This window comes from Aethina tumida, chromosome 4 (assembly GCF_024364675.1).
Source record: "Aethina tumida isolate Nest 87 chromosome 4, icAetTumi1.1, whole genome shotgun sequence".
Lineage (NCBI taxonomy): Eukaryota > Metazoa > Arthropoda > Insecta > Coleoptera > Nitidulidae > Aethina > Aethina tumida.
The window spans coordinates 15,256,731-15,280,633 of record NC_065438.1 but is presented as its reverse complement, the minus strand read 5'-3'; the positions used below and the strand labels follow the sequence as shown (position 1 = coordinate 15,280,633).

Below are 23,903 nucleotides of genomic sequence, written 5' to 3'. Positions count from 1 at the left end.
TGTTTTATTTATATCGAGGCGAAGTAATAAATATTTTAAGCAATAATAAATTTATTATAAAAATATGATCACATTAGTTTGCCTTAAAACTAAAATATGAGATTATAAAAATAAGTAAGACATTTCAGATATTCTTTAATTTAATTATAGTTCGTCGTGATTAGTATCTGAAATTATATTATCACTGTTAGTTTGTTCCAAATTTGAAATATGTTCAACTGAATCTTTCAGTTTATCAATTGAATTTTGATCAGTATCATCAAAGTTTTTGTTTGATACATCCTCTCCATTAGGAGTAATTTTATTTATTTCTAGTTCTTCACTTGTAATATTTTCTGTTTCTGACTCTATATTATTTTCTTTAGAACTTGTAGTAACACTCTCAATAAGCTCATTAAACTTTGTGCTATTTTTAACATGCTCTGCTGCCTTATCAACAATTCTTACAAATTCATTCTTATCAAATATGTAATTAGCAAATTTGGCATGAGCTCCACCATTATGAGGCTCCTAGAAAAGTAAATATAAAATTAGACACCAAATAGCTGTTAATTATTCAACATACATCCTGTTGAGTTATTAATTTTGATGTGTCCTCCCAAGTGAAATATTTAACGCCTCTCAACCTTGCCAAATCCAAATAACAACTAGAATCTTCACAATTATACCTTAAAATCATCAAATGGTAAAACAAATATGTTTTTACTTTCTATATAAATACTTACAGCTCAAAAACAGATGCCCAAATGGGTAGAAACAGCAAATGAGTCAATCCAGCTCCATGGATTCCAATAAGAACATCAGTATTCCTAGTTATTTCCAACTGTGTTTTAAAAGGAACATTCCTATTGTACACCACCTTTTTCACATCATAATTCTCATTTTTCCGGAGCTCCTCCAACAATTCATCCTCGTTCAAAACCCGCCTGAACTTCGTGTCCCTAGATATAAAAGTAATCTTAATTCTATGATCAGTTCTTTGGTGGAACGGTATTTTCAATCGGTGCAAGACGTGCTGGGAAAACGCGTCGAAAAGACCGCTCTTCTCACAACCATAAATAATGGGAGTATTGTAATACAGTCCGAAAATCATTCGAGGTAGCAATGGGAACACCACGTTCTTGAAGCATACGGTCTCACCCCGGAAGGCTTTTAAGTCTAAAATCGGATGGTCGGTGAACGCCTCCCAGGTATCCTCGAAGGCCGATCGGTAGGTGTACGTCTCCCAGATTAATATTTGTACGTCAGTCGAAAATGCGTCTTTTTGGGTTGCATTTAAGTGTAGAGAAGCGTATAAGTTAACGAAATCGCAGAAATGGTGATACATATTCACAGCTGAAAAAATATTAAAAAGAAAAATAAATTTTTAATGTATTCGTTAATGGCTAAAGCAAATAAGCAAGTTTTATAACAAGAATATCAATTTATTATATAATAAATAATAATATAATTATTATTATATAATTTATTTATTTATATAGTACATGAAGTTTATTATATTTTAATTATATAAACCAAAGAGTACTTTGACACAAACGTTTATATACATTAAATTTTATTACTTATACTTAATATATGTGTTATGAAAGTTTATAAATGATAATTTATTCTACAAATGCATCTTAATTAAATAGTATGTTAATGTTACTGAGTTTAAGATTAATGACATAACAGTCTTAGAGTGAGTTAATATTAAATAATAAAATAAATCAAATATACATACTAGCATCAATCTTCATTATAAATGTGGGTTTTTCTACAACTACATCACAGTCTCCTTCAACAAGAGGTCTACGGTTGAGCCTAGTAAAATACCTGAGTTCAGGCCCCCAACTTTGCAGTGGACTGACATGGTCAGTCTGTTCTTCCTTTCTTTGTGCATGCAGCTGACAATAGCCTCCAATTTCACCCTCCTTGAGCACATCCATTTTGTACCTAATTGGATCTTCCCTAGTTAACAGAGAAGTGAAATTGATCATCAGATTCCTGCCACGACAAAACCTCAAATGATCAGAACACTCCAGGGAACTGTCATCAGGAAACAGAGGTTCACAAAGAATTTTCATTTCCCTCAGCTGCTGCTTTACATATCCAAAATCAGTCTGGGTGTAAAACGTGTTGATCTGGTCAAACTTCGTTTTGACCCAACCTCGATGGTCACCGGGACATAGAGGCTCAGAATATTGTTGCTCCCATTTGCAATCATACTCATAACCCCAGCACTTATCCTTATTTAGATGCTGTTTATACGGACAAGCATCGTCGTTCTCGCATTTCCTCGCCACGTCCGGGAAGTTTCTAAAGTAGTACTGGAGGTGCTCTTCAGGTAAGTTAATACTTGTAAAGTTATCACATAAAACTTGTACTAGGAACGTAAATACTACATATAACTTAAACATTGCGATTTGTGTACTCGTAAATACTATAAAAAAACTAAACTAACTGCATCTGCATTTTTCTGTGGGCATTTTTACGCACACTTTTTTACTGGATTGTTCACATTTCCGAGTGGGTGCTATCAAGGTTGCATAACATCTGCCCCGGGGAAATGATTGAATCATCGCAGGAGCAATGATCTCAAATATTCAAATTAGTTTATTAGTTGCAACGCATTTGTTACATAAATAGCCAAAAGTCGGCGACGTTGACTCAACATGTTATGGAAAATATACATAAATAAGATATTGTTATTGGTAGAAGTATAATTTGTTTTCAACAGTAAATGGTTTATTTTCTGTTTGCAAATAAGTTTTTAAATATTTGTAAATATTTATTGTAATAATTTAAACAAACATAGTATTAAAACATGTTTTTAAAGTTTGTTTTCATAAAGATCATCGTATAATTTGAACTTTAATTTATTGGATGTCATTGTCAATATTTGACAAACATTGGATTGTTCACGAAGATATCGTGACAAAATCCAATGAATTTTTCTATTAAAATTAATAAATGAGAGTTAGTGAAATACGAATTGTAATACGCGCCCGTGCCAGGTACACACTAGCGACATCGATAAAACATCCACAACATTTAATACGCAAGATTTTCAACAAAAGGAAAAATCCATGGCAGAAGGCAAGACAACAATGGCCAGCGAAGCAGAGACCTACGCCACGGTAACGAACGACCCTAAAAATGTGCAGGAACTAACATTATATGTGAGTAAAACTTTTTATTGTTTGTCCTAACCTATACGTCGTCTTTTTATACTCTTCAGGTACAAGGTATCCTGCAAAACATCCAAGACAAATTCCAAAACATGTCTGACCAAATTCTCACCAGGATAGACGAAATGGGCAACCGAATCGATGATCTGGAAAAAAATATAGGCGACCTGATGACTCAGGCGGGCGTTGAGGGCAGCATCCAAGAGAAATGACTTTACGATAGAAGCAGTCACCTGTCTCACAGTCATGAAAGTCCCTTGGCACGTTCAAGAGAACCTCATTTGTCATGTGTCCCACCGAAAGTACACTCATATGATAGAGGACTTTACTAGACTTGAAACAGCTTACTGTAATTATAATGTTATTTATTTCCAATTGTTTAATTATGTAAGTATTAATTGTCTAAGTTAGTGGTTCATTTTTTACCCCTTTGTAGATATAATATTAATAATAAATATGTGTTTAGGTTTACTGTGTTTGAAGTATTATGGAGGCTTTCGAGTTTAATAAAAGTCGTTTTGCTTTTTATTCATAAATAGTAAAAACAGTTTGATTCACTAAACAAATTATTAGGATAGCTGTAATTCTTTGCGTGCATGACAACAATATGATACTATCAGATAAAATGTCTTATTTTAGTTTTTTCTTCTTACTTAAAGCTTTGTAACTTATTAACAATTTGCTTAGTGAATAAAACTCATTATGAATATTTAATAATAAAGTGTGTCGAAGCGTTTTATTAATTTTATTAGATGATTAATTTAAATGTCGTCTAACAACAACAGGTGAACTTTTTTTATAAGTATCAGTCAAATTTTCGCTGAGGTCTGCGACACTTTCATCACTTTCTGTCATGCTGTGCTTCATGGAGTCCAAAGTTTCCTCGCTTTTGGACATTTTCTTTGTGTTGTTTGCACTCTTGGCTTGAGTGGCCGTAAATAAAGTACTTAATGAGCCGAACGTGTTTCCGGACTTAAATAGCGACGGTTTGCTCGACACTTGAGCGTTTCCTGGCGTGCGTAAGGTCTTCTTGAATTCCTGAAACAAACATTGAACGTTACAGAGACTTTTTTGTTTTCTTGTGAAAGTTAAATTCAATTCAAAACTGCCACATTTTGGCCTGAACACTGTTGTTAAAGTTATGAACAAAAAAGTGTGGAATTTTTTGTGTTATCGGAGTTTTTTTACGTACTTCTAAGTCTGATTCCTGGTCAATTGAATTGATATCTTTGTAAGCTTTAGTTAAAACTTCTAAAGCTTTAGCATGATAACCCATTTCGATGCTTATGAAGTCCAAGAAGGTGGATTTAATGTCGTGGATTTTTTGTCGCTCAAAAGAAGTTACTTTTTCTTCCAAATTGTGAACGCTCCTCGTTACTTCAGCCGTAGCTTTGACCAATTCAGTTTCAGCCTGTATCTAAAATTTAACGATTTGTATAAACTATGTATGGATATTGTTTTGTTAAATAAATTAAACATGTTTTCTTGACCCAATCCCCCTCTACAGGTAAGTATGAATACATTAACTGCATTAAATCGTACAATTGTTTGCCTGTTCCTGGGATTCCTCTCCTTGATCCTCTCCAGTTGCCTCTTCTTGTTGATCTCTTTGTCCCTGGCGACGTAGATATCCTTGACTTCATCCTTGACGTGTTTGCATATGCCGTCGTACCTCGAAAACTCATTGACGACCTTAGCATCGATCAATTGCACCCTCGCGTCGCCGTAATCGGCCACGGTCGAAATGGACTCCGAGAAATTCTCCAAACCAACCGCCAGCGATTTGTTTATTTGCTCGTTTTCGGCAAACGTGGCCGCCGCTTTTGATATTTCGTCGTTTTTGTCGCGCAGACGGGCCGCTTTGCGGGAATAGCCGGCGAAAATGTTGCACAAATCGGACACGGTCCTCTCCACTGATACGATGCGATCTTGCATGAATTTCGCCTCGGTCTCACTAAAAATAGCGGCGTTTTTATATGATGGTGCAGTAAACAAGCTTATTGGTTTGAACAGATTTCGATCGGTTATTTTTGGAGTGTTTTGCTAGCATTAAGGCGATAAGATGTGTTATTGTTTACTTTATTCCAATAAATACGTGGATGTTTGGTGTAACAGATAAATCGTGAATACATTTTAATTTCTTCTCAGCATCTTTAAAATATTTCATTTGAAGTATTAATTTAGCATATTTACCAACTACTTTTGGCTCTGAAGGAGTTCAACATTGTTGTTTAGGCAAACTGACATGTATACTAAATGTCAGTGGACCATTGAATACAAACAAAGGGTAGTTGGCAGATGTTTATAAATAGATCAAAGGAAAATTCAATCAATAACTACATGCAACACAATTTTATTATAAAAATACAGAATACAGTAATCAATTAAATTCTTTATAAAAATACTTATGAACAATGAAAGAAATTCATAATCATGAGAATTTAAATTTTTGCAATGACACTATTCCACAACAGCAAAAGAACTACCAGTACAAGCAAAAGCTAGCTTAACCTTATGTTTAGATAAAATTTGTGTGGGTTGCATTACATCTTTGTTATCGCCAGTGCCACAACTGCCATGTTCATTCCAACCCCAAGCGAACAGGCGACCGTCTTTGGTAACAGCCAAGTTGTGTTCTGAGCCCATGCTCAGATGAGACACATCTGTAAGATTGGGAATCTTCTCAGGCTTGTAGGGCTCGGTCCTGGGTGATCCCAGTTGTCCATAGCAATTCCGGCCCCAGGTGTAGACCTCACCATTCTTGGTCAAAGCTCCACTGTGTGTCCATCCAGCATAAACTTTGTCCAATTCCTCATTGTGGAATATCTCCATTGGTACAAAACTGTTTGATACGTTAGGATCAATTCCTAGTTGTCCATGTTTGTTTTCTCCCCAGCTAAGTACTGTACCATCTTCTTTCAGCATCACAGTATGATGTTGACCACTAGCCACACTAGCAACATCCTCTATGTCAGGGACTTTGGATATACTTAAGTAACTGTTGTCATCATAGTTGTCACCCAAACCCAACTGGCCTTTGCTACCAGTTCCAGCAACCAAGAGGCCTCCATCCTTGGTGATCATAGCAGAGTGACGAAGACCGCAACTCACTTGCTTGAAGCCAGTCGCCAGTTTCTGTGAAACCTGAAGTCTTGATGGGATGCCAGTGCATGTTATGCTCTTGGACAGTCCCAACTGTGTGTGCCCATTGTTTCCCCACACAAACTGCTTTCCACATTGTGATATTGCAGCACTGAAGTCCCAACCACAAGAGATCTGAGCTATTTTGAAGCCCTTCAATATTTCAATCTCAGTAAATTGAAGTGTATCATCGGGCAAGCCTAGCTGCCCTTTGGAGTTGTATCCACAGCAGTAAACATATCCATTACAATCCAAAATGACTGTGTGCACAGCCCCACCTGCTATTGCCACAATGTTATCAGCCTTGAGGTCGGTGTTACTCAAGTCGACCTGTTTCGGCTCGAACTCCTGCTCTGACTTGTATCCCAAACCCAATTGGCCATAGGTGTTAGCACCCTAAACACAAAACGAAAATATTAAATGAAATTCGCGTTCCTACGGGCGTCTAAACTTACCCAAGCATAAAGAATCATGATGGTATACGGTTTGCGAGTTAAACTCCGTCTTTGCTAAGTTAAATTGTACGATCTTCAAACACGCGTCCAGCCGTCTATAAAAAAAGTAAGGTTAATGTTTCACAAAGTCTAAAATCATCCTCGAGCACGATATTCGCTAATGCTAACCGTTTTACTCACCTTTCTCATAAGTTTTTAATTATCACCTCCGTAATTATCTTCAAGCTGTGCTATTAGACGTCAAAAGTTAAATGTGGCATAAAATCGCAATCCACACAACGCAAATTGACAGCTGTCCGCTTACAAACTAACCTAAAAAATTTATGAATTGTCATAAACCGCCGCGATAATGGAAGCCACCGACTACAAGTTAGATTTAAAATGTATGAAACAAGATTTGCTGAGAGGAATCAACGAGTGTTCTCAAAGGGGGCTATTGCACAGTGTAAAATGGCTGGCCGAGTTAAATCACGCTTTGTCCCACGTTAAATTAACGCCCGAAGAAACCCCAATTTTTAAACATGACTTAGAGGATGAGTTAGAAAGTTATTTGTTAGCCAAATCCTATTTCGATTTGAAAGAGTACGATAGGGCCGCATTTTTCGTCAGTCAATGTCACAAGCCTAAGGCTCGTTTTTTGTATTTCTATGCTAGTTACATGTCAATTGAAAAGAGAAAATTGGACAACATGACCGATGCCAATTGTCCACCTGATCCAGCCAAAAATGATGAGCTAAACGATTTATGCACCGAGTTTAAGAATGACTTCTATGAAGACAAGCTTGATGCCTATTGTATGTATTTGTATGGGGTTATTTTAAAAAAATTAGATTTAAATTCTTTGGCTGTGGATGCTTATCTGAAGGCTGTGAAGGAAGAACCAATTCTTTGGTGTGCCTGGTATGAATTGGGGAAACTGATGCCTGATAAGAATAAGATATTCTCCATTCAGTTGCCAGATCATTGGATAAAGTTGTTCTTCCTAGCCCACACTTATTTGGAACAGCTGAACAATGATGAGGCCATTCAAATTTACACCAATTTAAGTTCACAAGGGCTAGAAAATAGTACCTATATCATGTCACAACTTGCCTTAGGACATCACAACAGGAGAGGTAAGTTATATATTAATAAACATTTAATACATTTAGCATCTTTTATTAATTTTATAAAGAATAATCTAGTTATTAATACATTTAATTCCTAATGAATTAAAACATTTGGAAGAACGCATTGTCGTCATACGCGTAACAAACTTGTAAGAAACTAATGCTGCATCCTATGTTATTCTTAAGGGGGTTTCCCTGCGGTATTTCAGCAGGTGCCCCGCCGGGCTTAATTTTATCTAAAATTTTTACATTCATGAAGATAGCTCTCCCCAAGTATCCATATTGTCTTATGTATGTAGCACTACTTTCATTGAGAGCAATATTGTGGTGAAGGAGGGACGACATAATTCTAACGATAACATCCTTAACGTAACGTGCATCGTGAACGTTTTGCCTATCTAGTAAACTGTTTTGTTTGTTTTCCAACACCATGTGAAGGCGTGTACTAAGAAATGGAATCTGTGGGACTAGATGGTCTTTGAGTATTTGTTCTCCCATATATGCTAAACCCTTAACGGCTCCAAAAACTGTGGCCCAGGATTTATTTAAATCCCTTATGGCTTTTATGTAAGTATCAATCACTCTCTCCTTCAATCTGTTCAAAGGCGTTGTGTACGCAAGGGCTGTATAAGCTGCAATATATGAAGAGAAGATTCTGAGTATCCAGTGATTGTCCTGGGTGTACTTGTTCATTTGTTTTGATAAGTGGCAGGTCAAAATCGATGGCATGAGGATGTGCATGTGGGGTAATAAGTCGACGTGTGGGTTTACAATCAAACTGTTGACCATCCTTATGGCATGCAACAGAAACATCAGGTCACCAGTTACAAGGTTCAACTCGATTGTTTCCTTGATAAATACGCATAACTGGGGTGTCAAAAATCGTATAGTGTAGTCAGTTGCCAGTGTTCTAAGAGACTTGCCTCTCGCTTGATCACTAAACGAGAAGATGCTTTCAGTCAACTGTAGATAGTACCTTTGTTCCTGCATTGATAAGGTGTGAGGATAGTTGGTCACCTCTATTAACACCCTATCCCGTTTTGGCTTCGACGGTTTACGGATGCCTTTGCCACTGTGCTTCTTAAATGACTGATCCGAGTTTTTAATCGTCTCGATCATCTCCAGATAAGTCACCGGTTTTATTTCCCCTTTATTCAGACAAGTGATAGGTTGTTTTTCCACCTCGTCATCTTGCTTCTCCGTTTTGATCTGTACGGGGGCTTCGTTCAAAAATGTTTCTGGCTTTTCTATCTTTACTATTGGTATTTTAATTGGAATGGTCAGTTTAAAGTCTTCGTTTATCTCCACATTTTCTATGACATCATCATCATCTTTCTCAGTTTTGATCAGTGTTTCTACAGGAACGGGTTGATTAGCTTCTAGGGATTCCTCTGTGATATCCGGACTCTTTTCTTGTTTTATATTTATACGTAATGTCAAAGGTGATTGTTCCTTTTCGCTTTCAGTTGCAGCTACATTTGGGATGATCTGCCAGTCCGTGGTGGCCGACTTCTTCAGTGTTAATTTTGTTAACAGTTCGGGTTCATTATTTTGAGATTTACTTGCACAATCATCATCGGATATTTCTTCCTTTTTAATTTTAATGTCGTCGACTATATTTATTTCTTCATCTATTTTAAGTATTTTATTATTAGCACGCTCGTATGTTCTATAACTTCCAATATAGGTCTTAAAGTTTGATTCAATTTTCATTATTGCCTTCTTTCGTCGTTTTTGCGCTTTTTTGTCCACTTTTACAAATTTTAAGTTCTTCTGCTGTAAAGCAAGTACCTTCTTCAGGTTGGACTCGAATTGCTTTCCAATCTCCTTTAAGGTAAAAGGTCCAACGTTATCCTTCTCAATATCTACGCCAGCCTCAATCTTGACTTTTATTTTGTTAAAATCAGTTTCGCTTAATACCTGACCTCCTTTTATTTCTTCCACAATTTCACAGTCACTATCAGGCTCAGTTTTTATTTTTCCCTTTGATTTCTTATATCCCATATCGTCGTTTTCGCTGTCCGGTTCCCGTCTTATCTTTACTATTGTGTCGTCACATTTTATTTTGTATATTCTTCTTACCTTATTTTTTACGCGATGGTCTATTTCAGCTCTATCCACATCATCTATTTCATCGTATTTTGACTTTTCTTCCACAAGCTCATTGTTTTTACCTTTATTTCTTAAACGTTTACGTATGCGATTTACTTTTTTTAAAGCAGCCTCTAATTGTTTTTGATAAATTTCATCTTCAGGATCCATCTTTATTTCTCTGGGTATATTACCATATTTTATATACATACCGATATCGTTGCGTTTCTGCTTTATATTATCCACTGCTATGTTAAATTCTGATGAATCTTCTGAGACCATGTCATCTTCTTCAATAGTTTTCTTGTGGCTTGCCCTTTTAAATATTAGCGGATCTATTTGTGTAACTTTATTTTTTTCGGGCCCAATCTTCGGTATAATCGGTGATTCTACCTTCTCTCTATGTTGAGTTGGATCCAGATGATCATTTATCGTACACCATCCCTGAATGTTATTATCACCCTTTTTTATTTTAAGGGGTGGTACAATCTCCTTTTGATAGTTGCGTGCATCTTTATGGCTGCTAGTCGTACGTTTTTCGCGTACTTCTTCGACCTCCTTTGTTGGTTTATGTGGAGGTGCCACATTTTCTTTTTGATACCGACGTGGCTCCTTATAACTGCCAGACGAACGTTTCTCACGTACATCTTCGACCTCCTTCCTTGGCACGCTTTCTTTGTGATGTTGGCGTGTATCTTTATGTCTGCTAGAAGTACGTTTTCCACGTGCACTTTCAGTCTCCCTTTTTGGTTTATGTGAAGGTTCTACCTTTTCTTTTTGACGTTGGCGTCGATCTCTAGAGCTACTAGTCGTACGTTTGTCACGTACATCTTGGACATCTTTTTTTACTTTGAGTGACGGTTCTTCACTACTGTCAGAGGCACTCCACTCGTCGTCGCTTTCACGTTTATCGGGTTGAGTTTTCGATACTCTTGATCTTGACGAACGTTTCGGTCTCTCATACCGATGGGTGTCATCCGGTTCAGTTTTAACTTTACTCCTCGAGCTGCGGCTTGTGTTGCGGGTGTTCTTTGAGTCTCTGGACTTGGACGGCTTTCTAGTTTGTTTCGGTTTTGTTTCTTTTTTGGTCTTTGAAGTCGTTGAAGTTTTTGATTTAGATGGGGGTGCGGGAGTTTCCTTACGGGCGGCGGTGGAAGACTTCTGGGCTGCTTCTCTAAGTTTTCTTGTGGTGCTCCTAGTGCAGGGCCTCTTACTATCGACTTCCCAATTCATATTTTACTTAATTTTCGTTTCTTGCCTCGAATTTACTTTTCACGTACTCACTAATGAATCATTGTTGAACTGTCACTTTTAATATCCAGCCTTCTTATTTTACGAGAGTATTTTTGAACCTGTATATAAGGGTGAATTTATATTACTTTATTGAAATAACTTTTCTACGATTTTAACCGAAGATATTGATTTTTATTCATTTGAGCACTACGTTGTTAGATAGAGTCATTACCTCATTTCAGTATACAGTAAGAAAAACGTTTGAACCGTCTGAATTTAGAGAGAGGCATTATGCATGACAGAGACAGTAGAAGTCTGTTCTATAGTGGGACCCTTACTGTCTCTTTTGTACATGATGTCTCTTTCAGGATTCAGATGGATCAAACTCTTTTCGTATTGTATACCCATAATGGCTTTTTTCAGACTGGATAATATTTTATAATTTTGATGTAATAGCACAACCATTAAGGACATGTTAACAATAAAGTACCAAACTATAAAATTAATTAAATATTCTTTGAATACTTTTAACTAACATAGTTCTAAGTTATTCAAGTTTTTTACTAAATATTTTTTTACAGAGCTAAATAGTGCCATTACTATGTTCCAAAAAATCCTCACGGTGGATCCCTTCAGATTGGACAATCTAGACACTTACTCAAATCTGCTTTATGTCCAGGAAATGAAAACTCAATTAGCAGATTTGGCCCACAAAGTCGTATTAATAGATAAATATCGTGTTGAAACTTGTTGTGTGATAGGTATGTTGTTTAAGCACTATTATTATTGGTCAATTAATTATGATGTTTCAGGAAATTATTACAGTTTAAGATCCGACCACCCCAAAGCAGTTTTATATTTTCGTAGAGCTTTGAAACTCAACCCTCAATTTTTGTCCGCTTGGACTTTGATGGGACACGAATTTATGGAAATGAAGAACACTAATGCTGCCATACAAAGTTATAGACATGCCATAGGTAATAAATGTCATATTTAATTAGCTTATATATGTTTATATTTCTATTATTTTTAGAAATTAATAAAAGAGATTATAGGGCATGGTATGGCTTGGGTCAAACTTACGAGATACTCAAAATGCCTTTCTATTGCTTACACTATTACAAACAAGCCCAACAGTTAAAGCCTAATGACAGTCGAATGATTATTGCGTTAGGTGAAACATACGAAAAACTGGACAAGAATGAAAATGCGCTGAAGTGTTATTATAAAGCTTGCACCATAGGCGACGTAGAAGGAATAGCACTGATAAAATTAGCAAAGTAATTCGTTAATCATACTCAGTTGCTAAATTTTTAAATACATTTTTTTTTAGATTGTATGACAAAATTGGGGAAACGGATAATGCAGCATCGGCATTCACCGAGTATTGTCTTAAGGACGACGATTTTAAAGATAGACCTTATGAAGAGCAGGCAGAGTTCTTCGCTGCTTTACAGTATTTAGCAAATTATCATCTTAAAAGGGGAGAATTGGATGATGCATATATTTATGCCTATAAATGTCTAGAATGTGATGAGGTAGTATTCTTTCTAAGTTAAGATTACAGAGGTTTAATGGAGATATTTTAGACGAAAGAACAAGGCAAAGCGTTACTTAAAGACATAGCATTGAAAAGGGCAGAACGGGACAGAGAACTGCGGGATGCTGCGCCTATGATTGTAGAAGATGGTGGAAGAAATGAAACCAACGCTAGCATAGTGTTTTCAGGAAACTCAATGTATTAATATATATGTTTTTATTTTAATATAATTTTATTTTGTATATTGTGTTTTATTTCAAAGACTGGAATTAGGTTTTGGGGATAGAAAAAGAAAAAAAAACGTTATGTATACAAATTTATTGAAACATATTTTTAAATTAAAACTACATTTTGTTAATATAACTGTGTTATTTTGTGGAACACAGTGAAACTATACATTTGGCAATTATTTCAAAGTTAGCCTAACGACAGTTCGTTGCAGTTTACACCTTATCACTATACACTCATGTGTCCATTGCACAAGTCAGTCGAGGAGCCCCCCAGGTTATCCACACGATTAACGAAAATAAAAATACTAAAAACTAATTCAAAATTATATCATTAAAAAATTACCAAAACGTACTACAAGAAGCAACAATTCAGTAAATCAAATGATTAATTGTACGAAAAACTAAGGACAAACCCTAATAATTTAACTCAATACCCTCTAAATGGGGGGCTTATAGTTTATTAAAATAGACAAAATATAAATATATATTCGAAGTTTTTGGGTGTATTTACCACATTAAAGTAAATATAAAATTACACAAGTATTTTTTTATGTTTTATGAAACACTTTTTACAAAAAAATTAGGAAAGATAGAAAGAATGTTGTCCTTCTGATGCTGCTAAACGCAGTTTATCCCTCATGACCTCTATAGTTGAGTAATCTGGTAACTTGAGGTAGTTAACGCATGTCATCACAGAAGGAAGGAAATTATCCGCATTCATGTTGCCTTCCAAAGTTTTGCGTACCACAGTTAGTGGAGGTGACAGAGCCTTAAAACCTGCAACACAATAATAAATGAGTAAACATCACCAAAGGATGTTTAATTTATTACCTCCTACTGGTAACCTAGGGCTGCCAGTCAAGAATTGTAGAAATTGTCGCTGCTCTTCCCTGTTGTACGAACTCAGAATTTCAAAGAAGAACCGGATCGCCTTCGAATCTTGATTATAGCCGTGATCTGGGCGGCAACATTCCATCAACGTTTTAACATCCCATCCGTACATCGAATCCTTGGGACTGCCGCAGAACACCGATTCTAACTCCTCAGGCTGGAACACCTTGAGATTTTGCAGCGGGAATACTGACTCGAAGCCCTCGCGCAAAGACTCCATTTGGCGCGAGACACCTTCGACCAGCATCCAATGTACGGTGAGTTTCACATACATGTGCAAGTTGTGGATGGTTACATGTGTGGATTTACCGTTCTTCATTAATTCTACATTATAACCAGGTATTACGAAATCAATTCCGAGATCTTCAATGGTGCATCCATCAAACGTGAGGTTTTCGATCTAGAATACAACAAAATTTATGTTAAATAAATGGAACTGGTTTCAGTTTTAATTTACTTACTTGTTCAGTCTTTTCGTCTTCTGTTAAATCTCCGTTTCTGATTATCTCGTCTCTTTCCCTAACAATATCCTGCATCTTCCTGAGTGTTCTGTACATGTCTGGGTTAACATGCAACATGTCTGATAGAGTCAAGCAATGTTCTTGGCCCAGCAGCCATCGGTAAAAAGTTAACGAAAATGGAAGATCTAGCTGTTAACGCAAACACAAGAACATTAATACAATACTCGGACACCATTAAGGGAGTTTGCAAGAAACTAATAACTTACCATACGAGAATCCATGACGGCCTTGGCCATAAATTTGCCCAGGAATCTAAACTTGCTCTTCACCTTGCTAAGCTGGCTAACCTTAGCAGTTCTGGACAAAGGCGCCGGGAATAATCCAGTGGGATTCATCACATACTCACTGTTATTCGAATCGGGCGCGTACCAGAGCTCTAAGCTGCTGCGCTGCAACTCCCTGGACACGAGCGCGTAGAACTCCAAGGTCGGACCGAGCCCGGTGCCGACTTCGTTCTCGTATTGAACCTCGAGCAGAGCTCTGGACGAGGCCAAGTCTTGCATCACCTGTTCTGCCTGCTTCAGTATGTCCTCCCTCGAAATCGTTCTCTTCCTCCTGTCCAACCTTGGCGTGACCCTCTCTTGCGAATCAGTGCTGCTCAATTCTGGCGACATGTCCAACAATCTCTGTAAGGCACGATCGCGGTCGAACGAGGTGGCGTAGAACAACAGTTGTCTGGTGTCGAAGGGGAACAGGAACGGGCAAGCGGAGGCGATCTGCTGCAACCAGTTGGGCAGGTTGCCCGTCATGATGACCAGCGGGTCCTGCAACTGGCGGCTGGCTTTGGCGGCGATCTTGCTGTTCAAAAATTCGGAGGCGGGCAGGATCGGGCGCTGCTCGATGGCCGGGTACAGAGTGTTCCAGTGGAGGTTCAACGCGTTCAAGATGCGCAACAGACACAGGACGTCGGTGGAGGCGTCTTGAATGTTGACGAAGTCGGGCAACGAAGTGCACAGATATGGTGTCAATGGCGAATGAAGAGGTGGAGTGACGCCGTCTGTAAAACAGTCAGATGTATCCCAAAGTCCTGTAATTAAATCAGCAAAAATTACCAGTCCAGAGATCGTCGCCCTTGCGTTTGGAAGTGCTCTTGTTGCTGGACCCCTTGCCCTTCCTGCTCGAGTGTCCGGAGCTGCTGGTTGCGCCTTGTTTCGAAGAACCTTGCGGTTCCTCCTTCAGGGGTCTGTAGTAGATGACGTGGGTCTGAACCCAAATGCCGGCGTTGCCCAGGGGCGCCTCGTTATCGGTGTCAGTTTCGCTTTGGTCATTTCCATTGTTGCTAAACTGTCTCACAGCCTGGTATACGGTCATGTTGTAGGGTAAAACGTTATTTCCTATTAGGAACTGTAATTTGTGTTTTGCACCCGATTGGGTGATTGCTACACCTTGTAAGGTGTCGTCGATATCGTCGTCGGAATCGCCGTCGTCGCTTTCGGCACTATCTTTGTCGCGTAAGCGACCGTAACCGCGTACAACCAAGTAACGTTCGATGGCTTGCACAAGGGCTAAAGGGTCGATTTTAACGGTGCCGCCCTTCCACTGCTTCAAATTGGTGCAATCCGGGTGTCTTTGCAAATTGCACTGAAATAGACATTTTGTCAATATTTTTTTCCATATTTTATAAATACAAGTAACTTTACCTTGAGTTGGTGCGTGTTGAAGAACTTGAGGGCGCTGGTGCCGCCGCGTCCAGCCCCCGAACTAGCGGGCAAATCGTGCACCTTGACCGGGAACTGCTCTAGCTGCGACACGCATCCGTTCAGCTTGGCGACCAGCGTGCCCATCCATTCCCCGTTCAGATCGCCGATGCGGGTCACGTTCGATTCCAACGGACAGTCGGCGAAGACGTTCAGCAGGATGCGCAGCCTCTGGTCTCTGTCGAACGGGCCGTTCACGTCGGCCAGGAAGGAGAGCAGCGCCTTGATGAGGCCGCTGTGGTTCACTTCGAACGGTGATATGTCTGAGCCGATGAGGATGTCGCGGAGCTCGCACAGCGCCTCTGCGCACTTGCCCGTCGGCAGCTTCTCGATTGAAACCTGCAAAGCCAACCACGTATTATATCACCATAAAGTATAAAGAGGTGGAGGCACAAACCTTGAGGCGAGCGATGACGCTGATTGCCGGATGCTGGTCGTCTTCACCGGATGAATATGTTTCGATAAACTTGGATGCTTGCTCCCGCACCCAGGTCCTGGCTTTCTCTCTGTTGCCTGCAGTGAGATGCGAATTGGATGAAGATTTGGACAGGCTGTTCATGGCGTCCTTGCTGTAGTTTCTGTCGTGGGACGAATTCATGTTGCGTCCCCAACGTGCGGGGTTCAAGCTTTGTAGGAAGCTGGTCTTCGAGCCGGAGTATCGGGAGCGTGAAGAAGCATTGCTGTAATAAACAAAACCAATTAATATTACTCTCCATAAATATTACCTGAATATTAAACTCACCTTGGTGTAGAAGTACCAAGGGAAGCGGCTTTGGTGAAGAGGTCTTGCATAAGCGATGGTGATATGGGCATGTCCTCGTGTCTGGACTTGGAGCGGCTGCTGCCGCTTGGGCGCTTGCCTACACGTTTTCTCTTCAGAACATCTGTGAGACGACCGTGTGAAGGACTAGGTGAACGACCCTAAACATGACATTCAGATAGAAATCACCCTAACTGTATAATCGTCACGTTCATTACCTCAGAGTCCTGAAGTCGGGACGAATCGGGAGTGGAAGTATATATAGAGGAGGCCGGTGTTAGTGCGTTGGAAGCGGACCCATTAGCTGTTCCAATCGTCGAATTACTGGACGATTGGGAGGGGCCAGGTTGCGAATCGTTCATGGAAGAAAACGACGACGAGCTGTAGCATTGCTTCGGAGGACTTACACCCAGAGGAACCTATAGAAATAAATATTAAATACAGTTTTTTACATTTCATAAAAAATCGTTATATGATGAAACGTTTATATAAATTAAGTCTCCTTTAGTGATAATATCTTAAATAAATATAAAACAAAAGAAAATATATAATGAACTTAGCAAGCAATCTTTAAAATTTTTATACCAAATATTAATATTTTTTAATCTTTCAAATAAAATAATAAGAAAGGCATGGCATAAAATCCATAAAACTTAGGGAAGAATCACTTATGCAGTATTAGTCATCATTATAACAACTTTTTTTAATGTGAACTGTTAAAATAATGTTCTATAAAATATTACATTAATTTTTCTGAATTGAGCTGGACATAAAGTAACGTTTAATTTAACATACTGCTGGGGTAATAAAACTGCATCATTGATTTATATGAGTTCTACTAGTTAAACAATGTGGTGTTTAAAGGAGGAACTTAGTTGAAGGAAAAATGCCTAAAAATGTTTTCTGAATGTTCACAATTTGATATTTTTATTGCGGATTCATTTTTAGAAAACAATTTTCTGACATATTTCCAAGAACTACGTTTTGTTTTGAATGATGATTCCCAAAAACGAAACTCGACATTTATATTAATACGAATATTAATAAGAGTATCCCTTATTCGATAGAGAATTTGAAATCTTCCAATGGTGTTGTTGAATTGAGAATTCCTCGTTTTCCTTTCACATATTCCTCTCCTTAGAATAAATATTTACCTGTTCCTCTTGGGTTACATCTGACACACTCCCCCCCTGAACTGTGCGAATATCATTCAGGTTAACATCGGAATTTGCGACGTCTACCATGAAGAGATTCTCATCATCACTATCAGAATCATCCGAACTATCGATATCACGTGCAGCAGCGGCGGCAGCAGCAGAGGCAGCCGCAGCCGCCGCCTCAGCAGCAGCAGCCGCAGCTAGCCGGGCTGCTTCAGTCCTCTGTTCCATCTCTTCGTTTAAATGACATACGTCGACAACTAACATATTATAATCCGGATAACGCTGCTTTCGAATGACACTGTTGTCAAAACGAAGGAAAAACTCGCTCACGAGCAAAGAGAAAATGTTTACCGAACTCCGTTCCCTATCAATCTCTTTTAATATGAATTTAAACTCGTCGTAATCCAAACAGAACAAGTCGCACAAACCCTTAATTACCTCAGGATCGGCAAGCCTGTTGATCTGATGCATGACCCCCTCCCGACGGAAGTGCACGCCAAACTCCTTCGGGAGCTTGGTCATTAAGATGTCGGCCATCTGCAGTGCCCCGACGACGATGCGAAGGTCGCTCGACGCCATCATGGCGGCGATGTGGCTGCTGACCACCTGATTCTTGAGCACGTCCTTCAGTAGATCCGGGGTGGCGTAGTAGACCATGCGAAGGAGGGCCTTGATGCACTTGAAGCGGACCGCCGGGCCGGCGCTGGATGAGTACACCTCGTAGAGTACGGAGAAGAGAGATCGTATGAAGGTGGCGGCGAGGCCGCGTTCCTCGCGGAGGCAGGCGACGCGGGCGTCGCGGCCCGATGAACTCGGACGTCCCGAATTTGCGGCGGACGACGACGATTGGGCCGGCTCTGAGGGATTGGTCTGGGCGGCGCTGCCCGACGATGGGCTGCAGCGTCTCTGCACTGGTCTAGTCGTACCTAAATTTGAATCGAGTTAATTAAGAACTGATATTTAATTGGTTATAATTGAATGGGCTTACCGGTATCTTCGTTTAGCTGCTGCATTGTGTGCAAATCAATTGTGTAAATTCTGCCTAAAGTGTTTAGGCTGACGTCGTCGTCTCCGACCATGTGGGCAGCCTCGATGATGCGGCTGTCCACGGCTCCGTAGGCGTGCCACATGCCCCTGTCGTCGCGCCACTGCCAAACAGGTTGATCCTTGGCCACGGTAGTGGGTCTCTCCAATAGTTGATCAACGGCGAATATGCCGTCCGTCGGCAATTTGGGCATCAATTCACCAATCAAGGCGGTTATCTCAAACTGTTCTTGAGGTTGCCTATAAAAAACATTAATTATAAAACCTGAATAACCGTATTTACATCCATCATACCTTGGAATCAATTCAACTTCATCCTGATTCACCTCGGCGGATCCGGTCAATAGATAAAGCAAAGTTTCCGCAATGTTCTGCTTAAGCAGAGTCAACGCAAGGTCCGGACAGTTGGCGCACATCACGGACAACATACGCAGCACTGTTATAAACGTTCCGGTGCTCACAATAGGGGGTGTAACCACCAACAGTTGCTGCAAATTGGTCAGCAGTTCGGTGCTCGCTATCTCCTGCAATCGCTGCGGTTCCAGCTGGTAACTGTCCACGAGACGCGAGAACGCCAGACACACACTTTCCACGCACTTTCTGTCCTGCTGCGTCAGTCGGCTGGCCAACAGCGGCAGCGACTCCTGAACGAATTGGAACTCCTCCGAGGTGAGGTTCAAGCAGCAGTTCGCAGTGATGGACAACGCGTTTCTTTGCGCATTTATCGAGAAGAAGTCGAGATACATCAAACAGGCGCAGACACCTCTCTGGAATAATTCAAATCATTAATGCAAGGTGATTTCTTTGGTTCAGCAGGACTTACCGCTTGAAGAATGGCCTTGGCATGACGTCTAGAAAGCATATCGAGGGCGGTAAGGGATTGTTCGGCCACATCCATACACTGGATAACTTGGAGCTTCTCCAAGAAAACGGGCACAGCATCTACTACGACGGCGGAAGAACGAGGAAGGGCCTCCATCATGTATGTCAAAGCTCGGCAGGCATGATTCATCTACAGACATAATTTTTAATTAGTTAGGGAAAAAAAACATGTGCAACATAGAATCTAAGACGACAATATTAAATGGTTTGAAATTTACCAGAAATATCTTTATATTTTAGCTCAAGAGACAATTTAATGTCAAAATTGAATATTTTTGGAATGAATACTAATTAAACTCTCTTTAACTTTACAAGATATTAAATATAATGTAGCATATCGAGAAAAACTATCTAAATTTATTTAGTATATATATTTATATAAATATATTTTGTTGCCTAACTTATACTTTTTTTGAAAAATGTATAACAAAGAATCTAAGACAACATTAAATATATTAAAATTTACTCGAGAGATCTTTATATCTAATAGATAATTTAATATGTCACAAATTATATATTTTTGTAGAAGAACACAAAATATATTTGAAGACTCCTGTGCTTTTCATTAGTACATTGATTTTCTGGTTAAATATACTTAAAAAGAATCATTTTATCTTTTAATTTTGGCAGTGTATTACACGTAACATTTTTAAAAAAGTTAATATTACATAAAAGTGGCATTATCTTCAGATAAACTATTTAAAATACACACAACACATTACACTTATATTCAAAAAATTTTTTGTCAGGGAAGATTCAAAGACGCAAATATTTTCAAAGATTAAAATTTTGTCTGTATGCAACAATATACACAGTCCACTTTCACTTCTCAGTGGCTGCACCTGAATTTGCAAGTAGGTCTTCAATCTATGCCAAAAACCTAGCCACAATATTCAACAATCAAATATTGTTACACCAGTTCTTGGCAAAAAAACCAAAATCGACTTAGCACTTACGATATCAAAGTTGCTATCCATGCCGAGGAGCGTGATAAGAGCCGGAACGACCTGCTTGATGGGAAAACCGGTCAGGATCTCCTCGTTGCCCATCACCAACACCTGACACATCTCTATGACAGCCTGCAACTGCTGACCTTCATCACCTGTAGCTTGTAGTCCCGGTAACAAAGCTTGTGCCCTTTGTACAGCTAAACCGCAAAACAAAAGTAATTAGTTAACGAGTCGGGCAAAAACCTGCAAAGAACAAACTAGCAATCTACTTACAAATCATTGCTAGTTTATATCGATCATAATTCGCATCACGTGAAGTAGATGCCGAAGAAACTGAAGACCACGGAGGACGATCCATGATCGTAGAGTTTCAACGACCCAAAATTATGTGTTGATTAAGAAATTGAATTTGGTGGTAGAAAAATGGGTGGCAGAACACAATAAAGAATGTGTGTAATAACTATTCAGTGTGTGACTGTACTCAAAGCACTAGACCACGACAACTGAAGAGAAAAGTGCGAGATGTTCACAGCTAAAATCACAGGTAATTTGCTACCTACAAACTTCGGGTGCGTTCGGGTATTCAAGGCAGATTGTTATTTAAATATGGAATTTTGGAGATTTAAGAACGTTCCCGGAATTGCAAAATATAATAAAATATCAAAACAAAATCATAAATTTTAACTTTTCCTTGTATTCGTATCGAAAATATCCTTATTTTAAAAGAATCCTTAATATTTACTAGAAATACAATAATGAACTGAGAAATTATGAAAGTAGTTGATAATAATCTTTCGGTAATTATTAAAAAAATACACATACATCTAAATACATACAATAAAATAAGTCAAAAACAATCTTCCTTCTAAAGTCATGCGAATTTTGGTTAAAATAGAATAAACAGCAGGGCCCTACATAAGTAGAAATGTAAATAATTTATAAAATAAACCTAAAAACCGCTAAAAATAACATAATGTATAATAAGGTTGTATATGACTCTACTGTTTTGGTCTAGTTTCAGAGAATTTTGTTAATCAAAATGTGAGAAATGGTGTTGGGTTTTTTTCTGTGTATAAAATGAGTTGTCTTTAAGAATTTTAAGTGTAATTTATATATTTATATTATATAAAGCTAATGATAATAAAATTATATCATTAAACTTAAATATAAATTGATTGTTTTTAAAAATATTTAGTTGACTTTCCACACTCTTCAAAATACTTGTCTTTTAACCGAATTATAAAAATAAATTGAACATTCAGATGTGTAAGAAGTGTCTAAGAGAAATTGGTCTAAACCTAGGAGATCACAATTTCAATATAAGAGGAGCCTGAAACCAGAATTTATTATCAATGTCTGTGGAAACAATCGCAAAACGATTTCGAAAATAGGACATCAACGCATAAATATATTGTACAATTGTATAATATAAATATATCTATAAATGCACACAATAAAATAAGTAAAGAACAAATTTTCTTCAAAATTCATGCAAGTCAAAGTTTAAATCAAACAAACAGAAGGGACCTACATAAGTTTGAATGTAAATAATTTATACAATAAACCTAAAAACCCACAACCAATTGTTAAAACACTATATAACAAGGTTTTGTTTAACTATGTGTATGAATTTACTGTGTTTAGGTCTAGTTTCAGAGATTTATGCTAATAAAATGTGAAAACTAGTGTTTTGGGGTTTTTTCTGTGTATAAAATGAGTAGTCTTGTTGTTTTTTAATCAAATTATAAGAATAAATCGGACATTTAGATGTGTAAAAAGTGTCTAACATGAATTTGTACACCTAGAAGTTCACAATTTCAATACAAGAGCCTGAAATCTGAGTATATTTCCGACTTCTGTAGAAAAATACTAAGGAAACAACCCCAAAACGACTTCAAAAACCGAACACATCAACTCAAATATGTTGTACAGTGTAAGCTAAACAGAAACCTAGTTTGACCTGCACAAATATCAAACTTACAAGAGTGGGCCCCGATGCTCCTGTGTAAAATATGTTGCATGCGTGGACCCAAGGCGCCGAAAAGGTGCGGAGGCAGACCTCGCGCCTCCAAAAGAGCCTGCAACCGCCCCACTTCGCTGTCGTCGCTTTCAGAGTCGGCGTTCGGGCCCGAAGGCCCGCCGCCAGTCTGTAGCGAAGCCTGTGCGGCCTCCTGGGGAGACGGGGGTTCCTCAGTACCTTAAATCAAACATGTCACGTTTATGATCGGATGATGGATGGAAGTGTGGGGACGTGGGGGGAGTTATGCGGTGACAGAATGGGAAATTGTCAACGGTTCTGAACAGTACCTCTGGAATCCTCGTCGCTGGATCGACCACGTATGCTCCACTTGGCGAGGAACGCCAGAAAATCCGCGTCCATTTCGAATTGAATGGACGACGATCAGTCAGATTGTGACACGAGTCGTGTCACACGACACTTCCGACAACAGTTGAAACACTAGCTTGATATCAAATCGGGCGATTTTTATTTGCCTAATTAACCATGTCAACTGTCGTTTTGTAATACGTTATACGTGAATTCCGTTAAAACAAAACCGTCGAATTTCAATAAAAAATAAACAGATGAACGTCGTAACGTGGGCAACGTTGTTAAAAAACAAAATGTTAGATGTCAGTTGCAATTAAGTTATTTTGAATAAGTCAAGACACTTTCGGGAAGACAAAATGAACCACTTGATGTCACTCGAACTAACCGTCAGCACAATGACATAACTGATTTAAAATTTTAGGTTAGGTTAGGTTTTGCGCAATACTATCCCGCTTTCAACAATGCATAACCTCAAAATTCCTTTTCAAATTTCTTCAACAGATTTATTAATAGTAATTCCAAAGTGAATATACAGTATAGTGTACAGTTTTCATAAAAAATACATTAATTGATGTAATAATTAATTAAAAATGTATGTATTATATACACTGTGGCTCACTGAAAATGGATATAACTGTAACTCTATTTTCATATTTATTATTATTTTTCTTTATAATTTTCTAATGTGTAATACTGTAGC

General features: G+C 38.5%; 6 protein-coding genes across 10 annotated transcripts in view; 2 read left to right on the top strand and 4 right to left on the bottom strand.

The window, feature by feature from the left end:
- Positions 1-33: 33 nt before the first annotated feature.
- On the bottom strand, positions 34-2,526 carry LOC109604493 (EGF domain-specific O-linked N-acetylglucosamine transferase). The gene is made up of 4 exons (XM_020021028.2): positions 1,724-2,526; positions 726-1,335; positions 566-668; positions 34-510 (listed from the first exon to the last, which is right to left on the bottom strand). Exons 1-4 carry the CDS (start codon positions 2,397-2,399, stop codon positions 145-147), a joined length of 1,755 nt encoding a protein of 584 aa, XP_019876587.2. The 5' UTR covers positions 2,400-2,526; the 3' UTR covers positions 34-144.
- A 391-nt stretch (positions 2,527-2,917) lies between these two features.
- Positions 2,918-3,641, top strand: LOC109604498 (heat shock factor-binding protein 1). The gene is made up of 2 exons (XM_020021033.2): positions 2,918-3,161; positions 3,221-3,641. The coding sequence occupies exons 1-2, from the start codon at positions 3,069-3,071 to the stop codon at positions 3,380-3,382; spliced, it is 255 nt and encodes an 84-aa protein (XP_019876592.1). The 5' UTR covers positions 2,918-3,068; the 3' UTR covers positions 3,383-3,641.
- Positions 3,642-3,899: 258 nt separating this feature from the next.
- LOC109604497 (CBY1-interacting BAR domain-containing protein 1) lies at positions 3,900-5,433 on the bottom strand. The gene is made up of 4 exons (XM_049966553.1): positions 5,364-5,433; positions 4,713-5,124; positions 4,363-4,587; positions 3,900-4,208 (listed from the first exon to the last, which is right to left on the bottom strand). Exons 1-4 carry the CDS (start codon positions 5,393-5,395, stop codon positions 3,927-3,929), a joined length of 951 nt encoding a protein of 316 aa, XP_049822510.1. The 5' UTR covers positions 5,396-5,433; the 3' UTR covers positions 3,900-3,926.
- Positions 5,434-5,507: 74 nt separating this feature from the next.
- Positions 5,508-7,088, bottom strand: LOC109604496 (uncharacterized). The gene is made up of 3 exons (XM_020021031.2): positions 6,947-7,088; positions 6,767-6,861; positions 5,508-6,707 (listed from the first exon to the last, which is right to left on the bottom strand). The coding sequence occupies exons 2-3, from the start codon at positions 6,782-6,784 to the stop codon at positions 5,631-5,633; spliced, it is 1,095 nt and encodes a 364-aa protein (XP_019876590.2). The 5' UTR covers positions 6,785-6,861; positions 6,947-7,088; the 3' UTR covers positions 5,508-5,630.
- Positions 7,089-7,103: 15 nt separating this feature from the next.
- Positions 7,104-12,981, top strand: LOC109604495 (cell division cycle protein 23 homolog). Its single transcript, XM_020021030.2, has 6 exons — positions 7,104-7,881; positions 11,781-11,960; positions 12,012-12,176; positions 12,233-12,479; positions 12,533-12,737; positions 12,789-12,981. The coding sequence occupies exons 1-6, from the start codon at positions 7,116-7,118 to the stop codon at positions 12,942-12,944; spliced, it is 1,719 nt and encodes a 572-aa protein (XP_019876589.1). The 5' UTR covers positions 7,104-7,115; the 3' UTR covers positions 12,945-12,981.
- A 61-nt stretch (positions 12,982-13,042) lies between these two features.
- Positions 13,043-23,903, bottom strand: part of LOC109604494 (E3 ubiquitin-protein ligase TRIP12) — a 29,561-nt gene continuing 18,700 nt past the window's right edge. For 4 of the 5 annotated variants that reach the window (XM_049966803.1, XM_049966802.1, XM_049966801.1 and 1 more), the window contains exons 7-21: positions 22,856-23,071; positions 20,881-21,071; positions 19,866-20,054; positions 19,337-19,809; positions 18,987-19,282; positions 18,437-18,924; positions 17,057-17,257; positions 16,821-16,999; positions 16,476-16,758; positions 16,022-16,417; positions 15,434-15,962; positions 14,588-15,378; positions 14,322-14,510; positions 13,801-14,260; positions 13,043-13,746 (exon numbers count right to left, since the gene is read on the bottom strand). In XM_049966803.1, the coding sequence (XP_049822760.1) occupies positions 13,550-13,746; positions 13,801-14,260; positions 14,322-14,510; positions 14,588-15,378; positions 15,434-15,962; positions 16,022-16,417; positions 16,476-16,758; positions 16,821-16,999; positions 17,057-17,257; positions 18,437-18,924; positions 18,987-19,282; positions 19,337-19,809; positions 19,866-20,054; positions 20,881-21,071; positions 22,856-23,071 (5,078 nt within the window). In that variant the 3' untranslated portion in view covers positions 13,043-13,549. The remainder of the gene's footprint in view (positions 13,747-13,800; positions 14,261-14,321; positions 14,511-14,587; positions 15,379-15,433; positions 15,963-16,021; positions 16,418-16,475; positions 16,759-16,820; positions 17,000-17,056; positions 17,258-18,436; positions 18,925-18,986; positions 19,283-19,336; positions 19,810-19,865; positions 20,055-20,880; positions 21,072-22,855; positions 23,072-23,903) is intronic. The other variant, XM_049966805.1, reaches the window with a different exon arrangement.

What these genes read in the sequence shown, in the direction of transcription:
- LOC109604497 (XM_049966553.1), bottom strand. Translation starts at nt 5,395, where the DNA reads ATGTTGAACTCCTTCAGAGCCAAAAGTAGTTG. An exon ending in TTCAGAGCCAAAAGTAGTTG is followed by an intron (nt 5,125 to 5,363) that starts GTAAATATGCTA and finishes CGCTATTTTTAG; the next exon opens with TGAGACCGAGGCGAAATTCA. An exon ending in ACCAGGAATCAGACTTAGAA is followed by an intron (nt 4,209 to 4,362) that starts GTACGTAAAAAA and finishes TGTTTGTTTCAG; the next exon opens with GAATTCAAGAAGACCTTACG.
- LOC109604498 (XM_020021033.2), top strand. Translation starts at nt 3,069, where the DNA reads ATGGCAGAAGGCAAGACAACAATGGCCAGCGAAGCAGAGACCTACGCC. An exon ending in TGCAGGAACTAACATTATAT is followed by an intron (nt 3,162 to 3,220) that starts GTGAGTAAAACT and finishes TATACTCTTCAG; the next exon opens with GTACAAGGTATCCTGCAAAA.
- LOC109604495 (XM_020021030.2), top strand. Translation starts at nt 7,116, where the DNA reads ATGGAAGCCACCGACTACAAGTTAGATTTAAAATGTATGAAACAAGAT. An exon ending in AGGACATCACAACAGGAGAG is followed by an intron (nt 7,882 to 11,780) that starts GTAAGTTATATA and finishes ATTTTTTTACAG; the next exon opens with AGCTAAATAGTGCCATTACT. An exon ending in AATGTCTAGAATGTGATGAG is followed by an intron (nt 12,738 to 12,788) that starts GTAGTATTCTTT and finishes GAGATATTTTAG; the next exon opens with ACGAAAGAACAAGGCAAAGC.
- LOC109604493 (XM_020021028.2), bottom strand. Translation starts at nt 2,399, where the DNA reads ATGTTTAAGTTATATGTAGTATTTACGTTCCTAGTACAAGTTTTATGT. An exon ending in TATAATGAAGATTGATGCTA is followed by an intron (nt 1,336 to 1,723) that starts GTATGTATATTT and finishes ATATTTTTTCAG; the next exon opens with CTGTGAATATGTATCACCAT. An exon ending in TGGGCATCTGTTTTTGAGCT is followed by an intron (nt 669 to 725) that starts GTAAGTATTTAT and finishes GATGATTTTAAG; the next exon opens with GTATAATTGTGAAGATTCTA.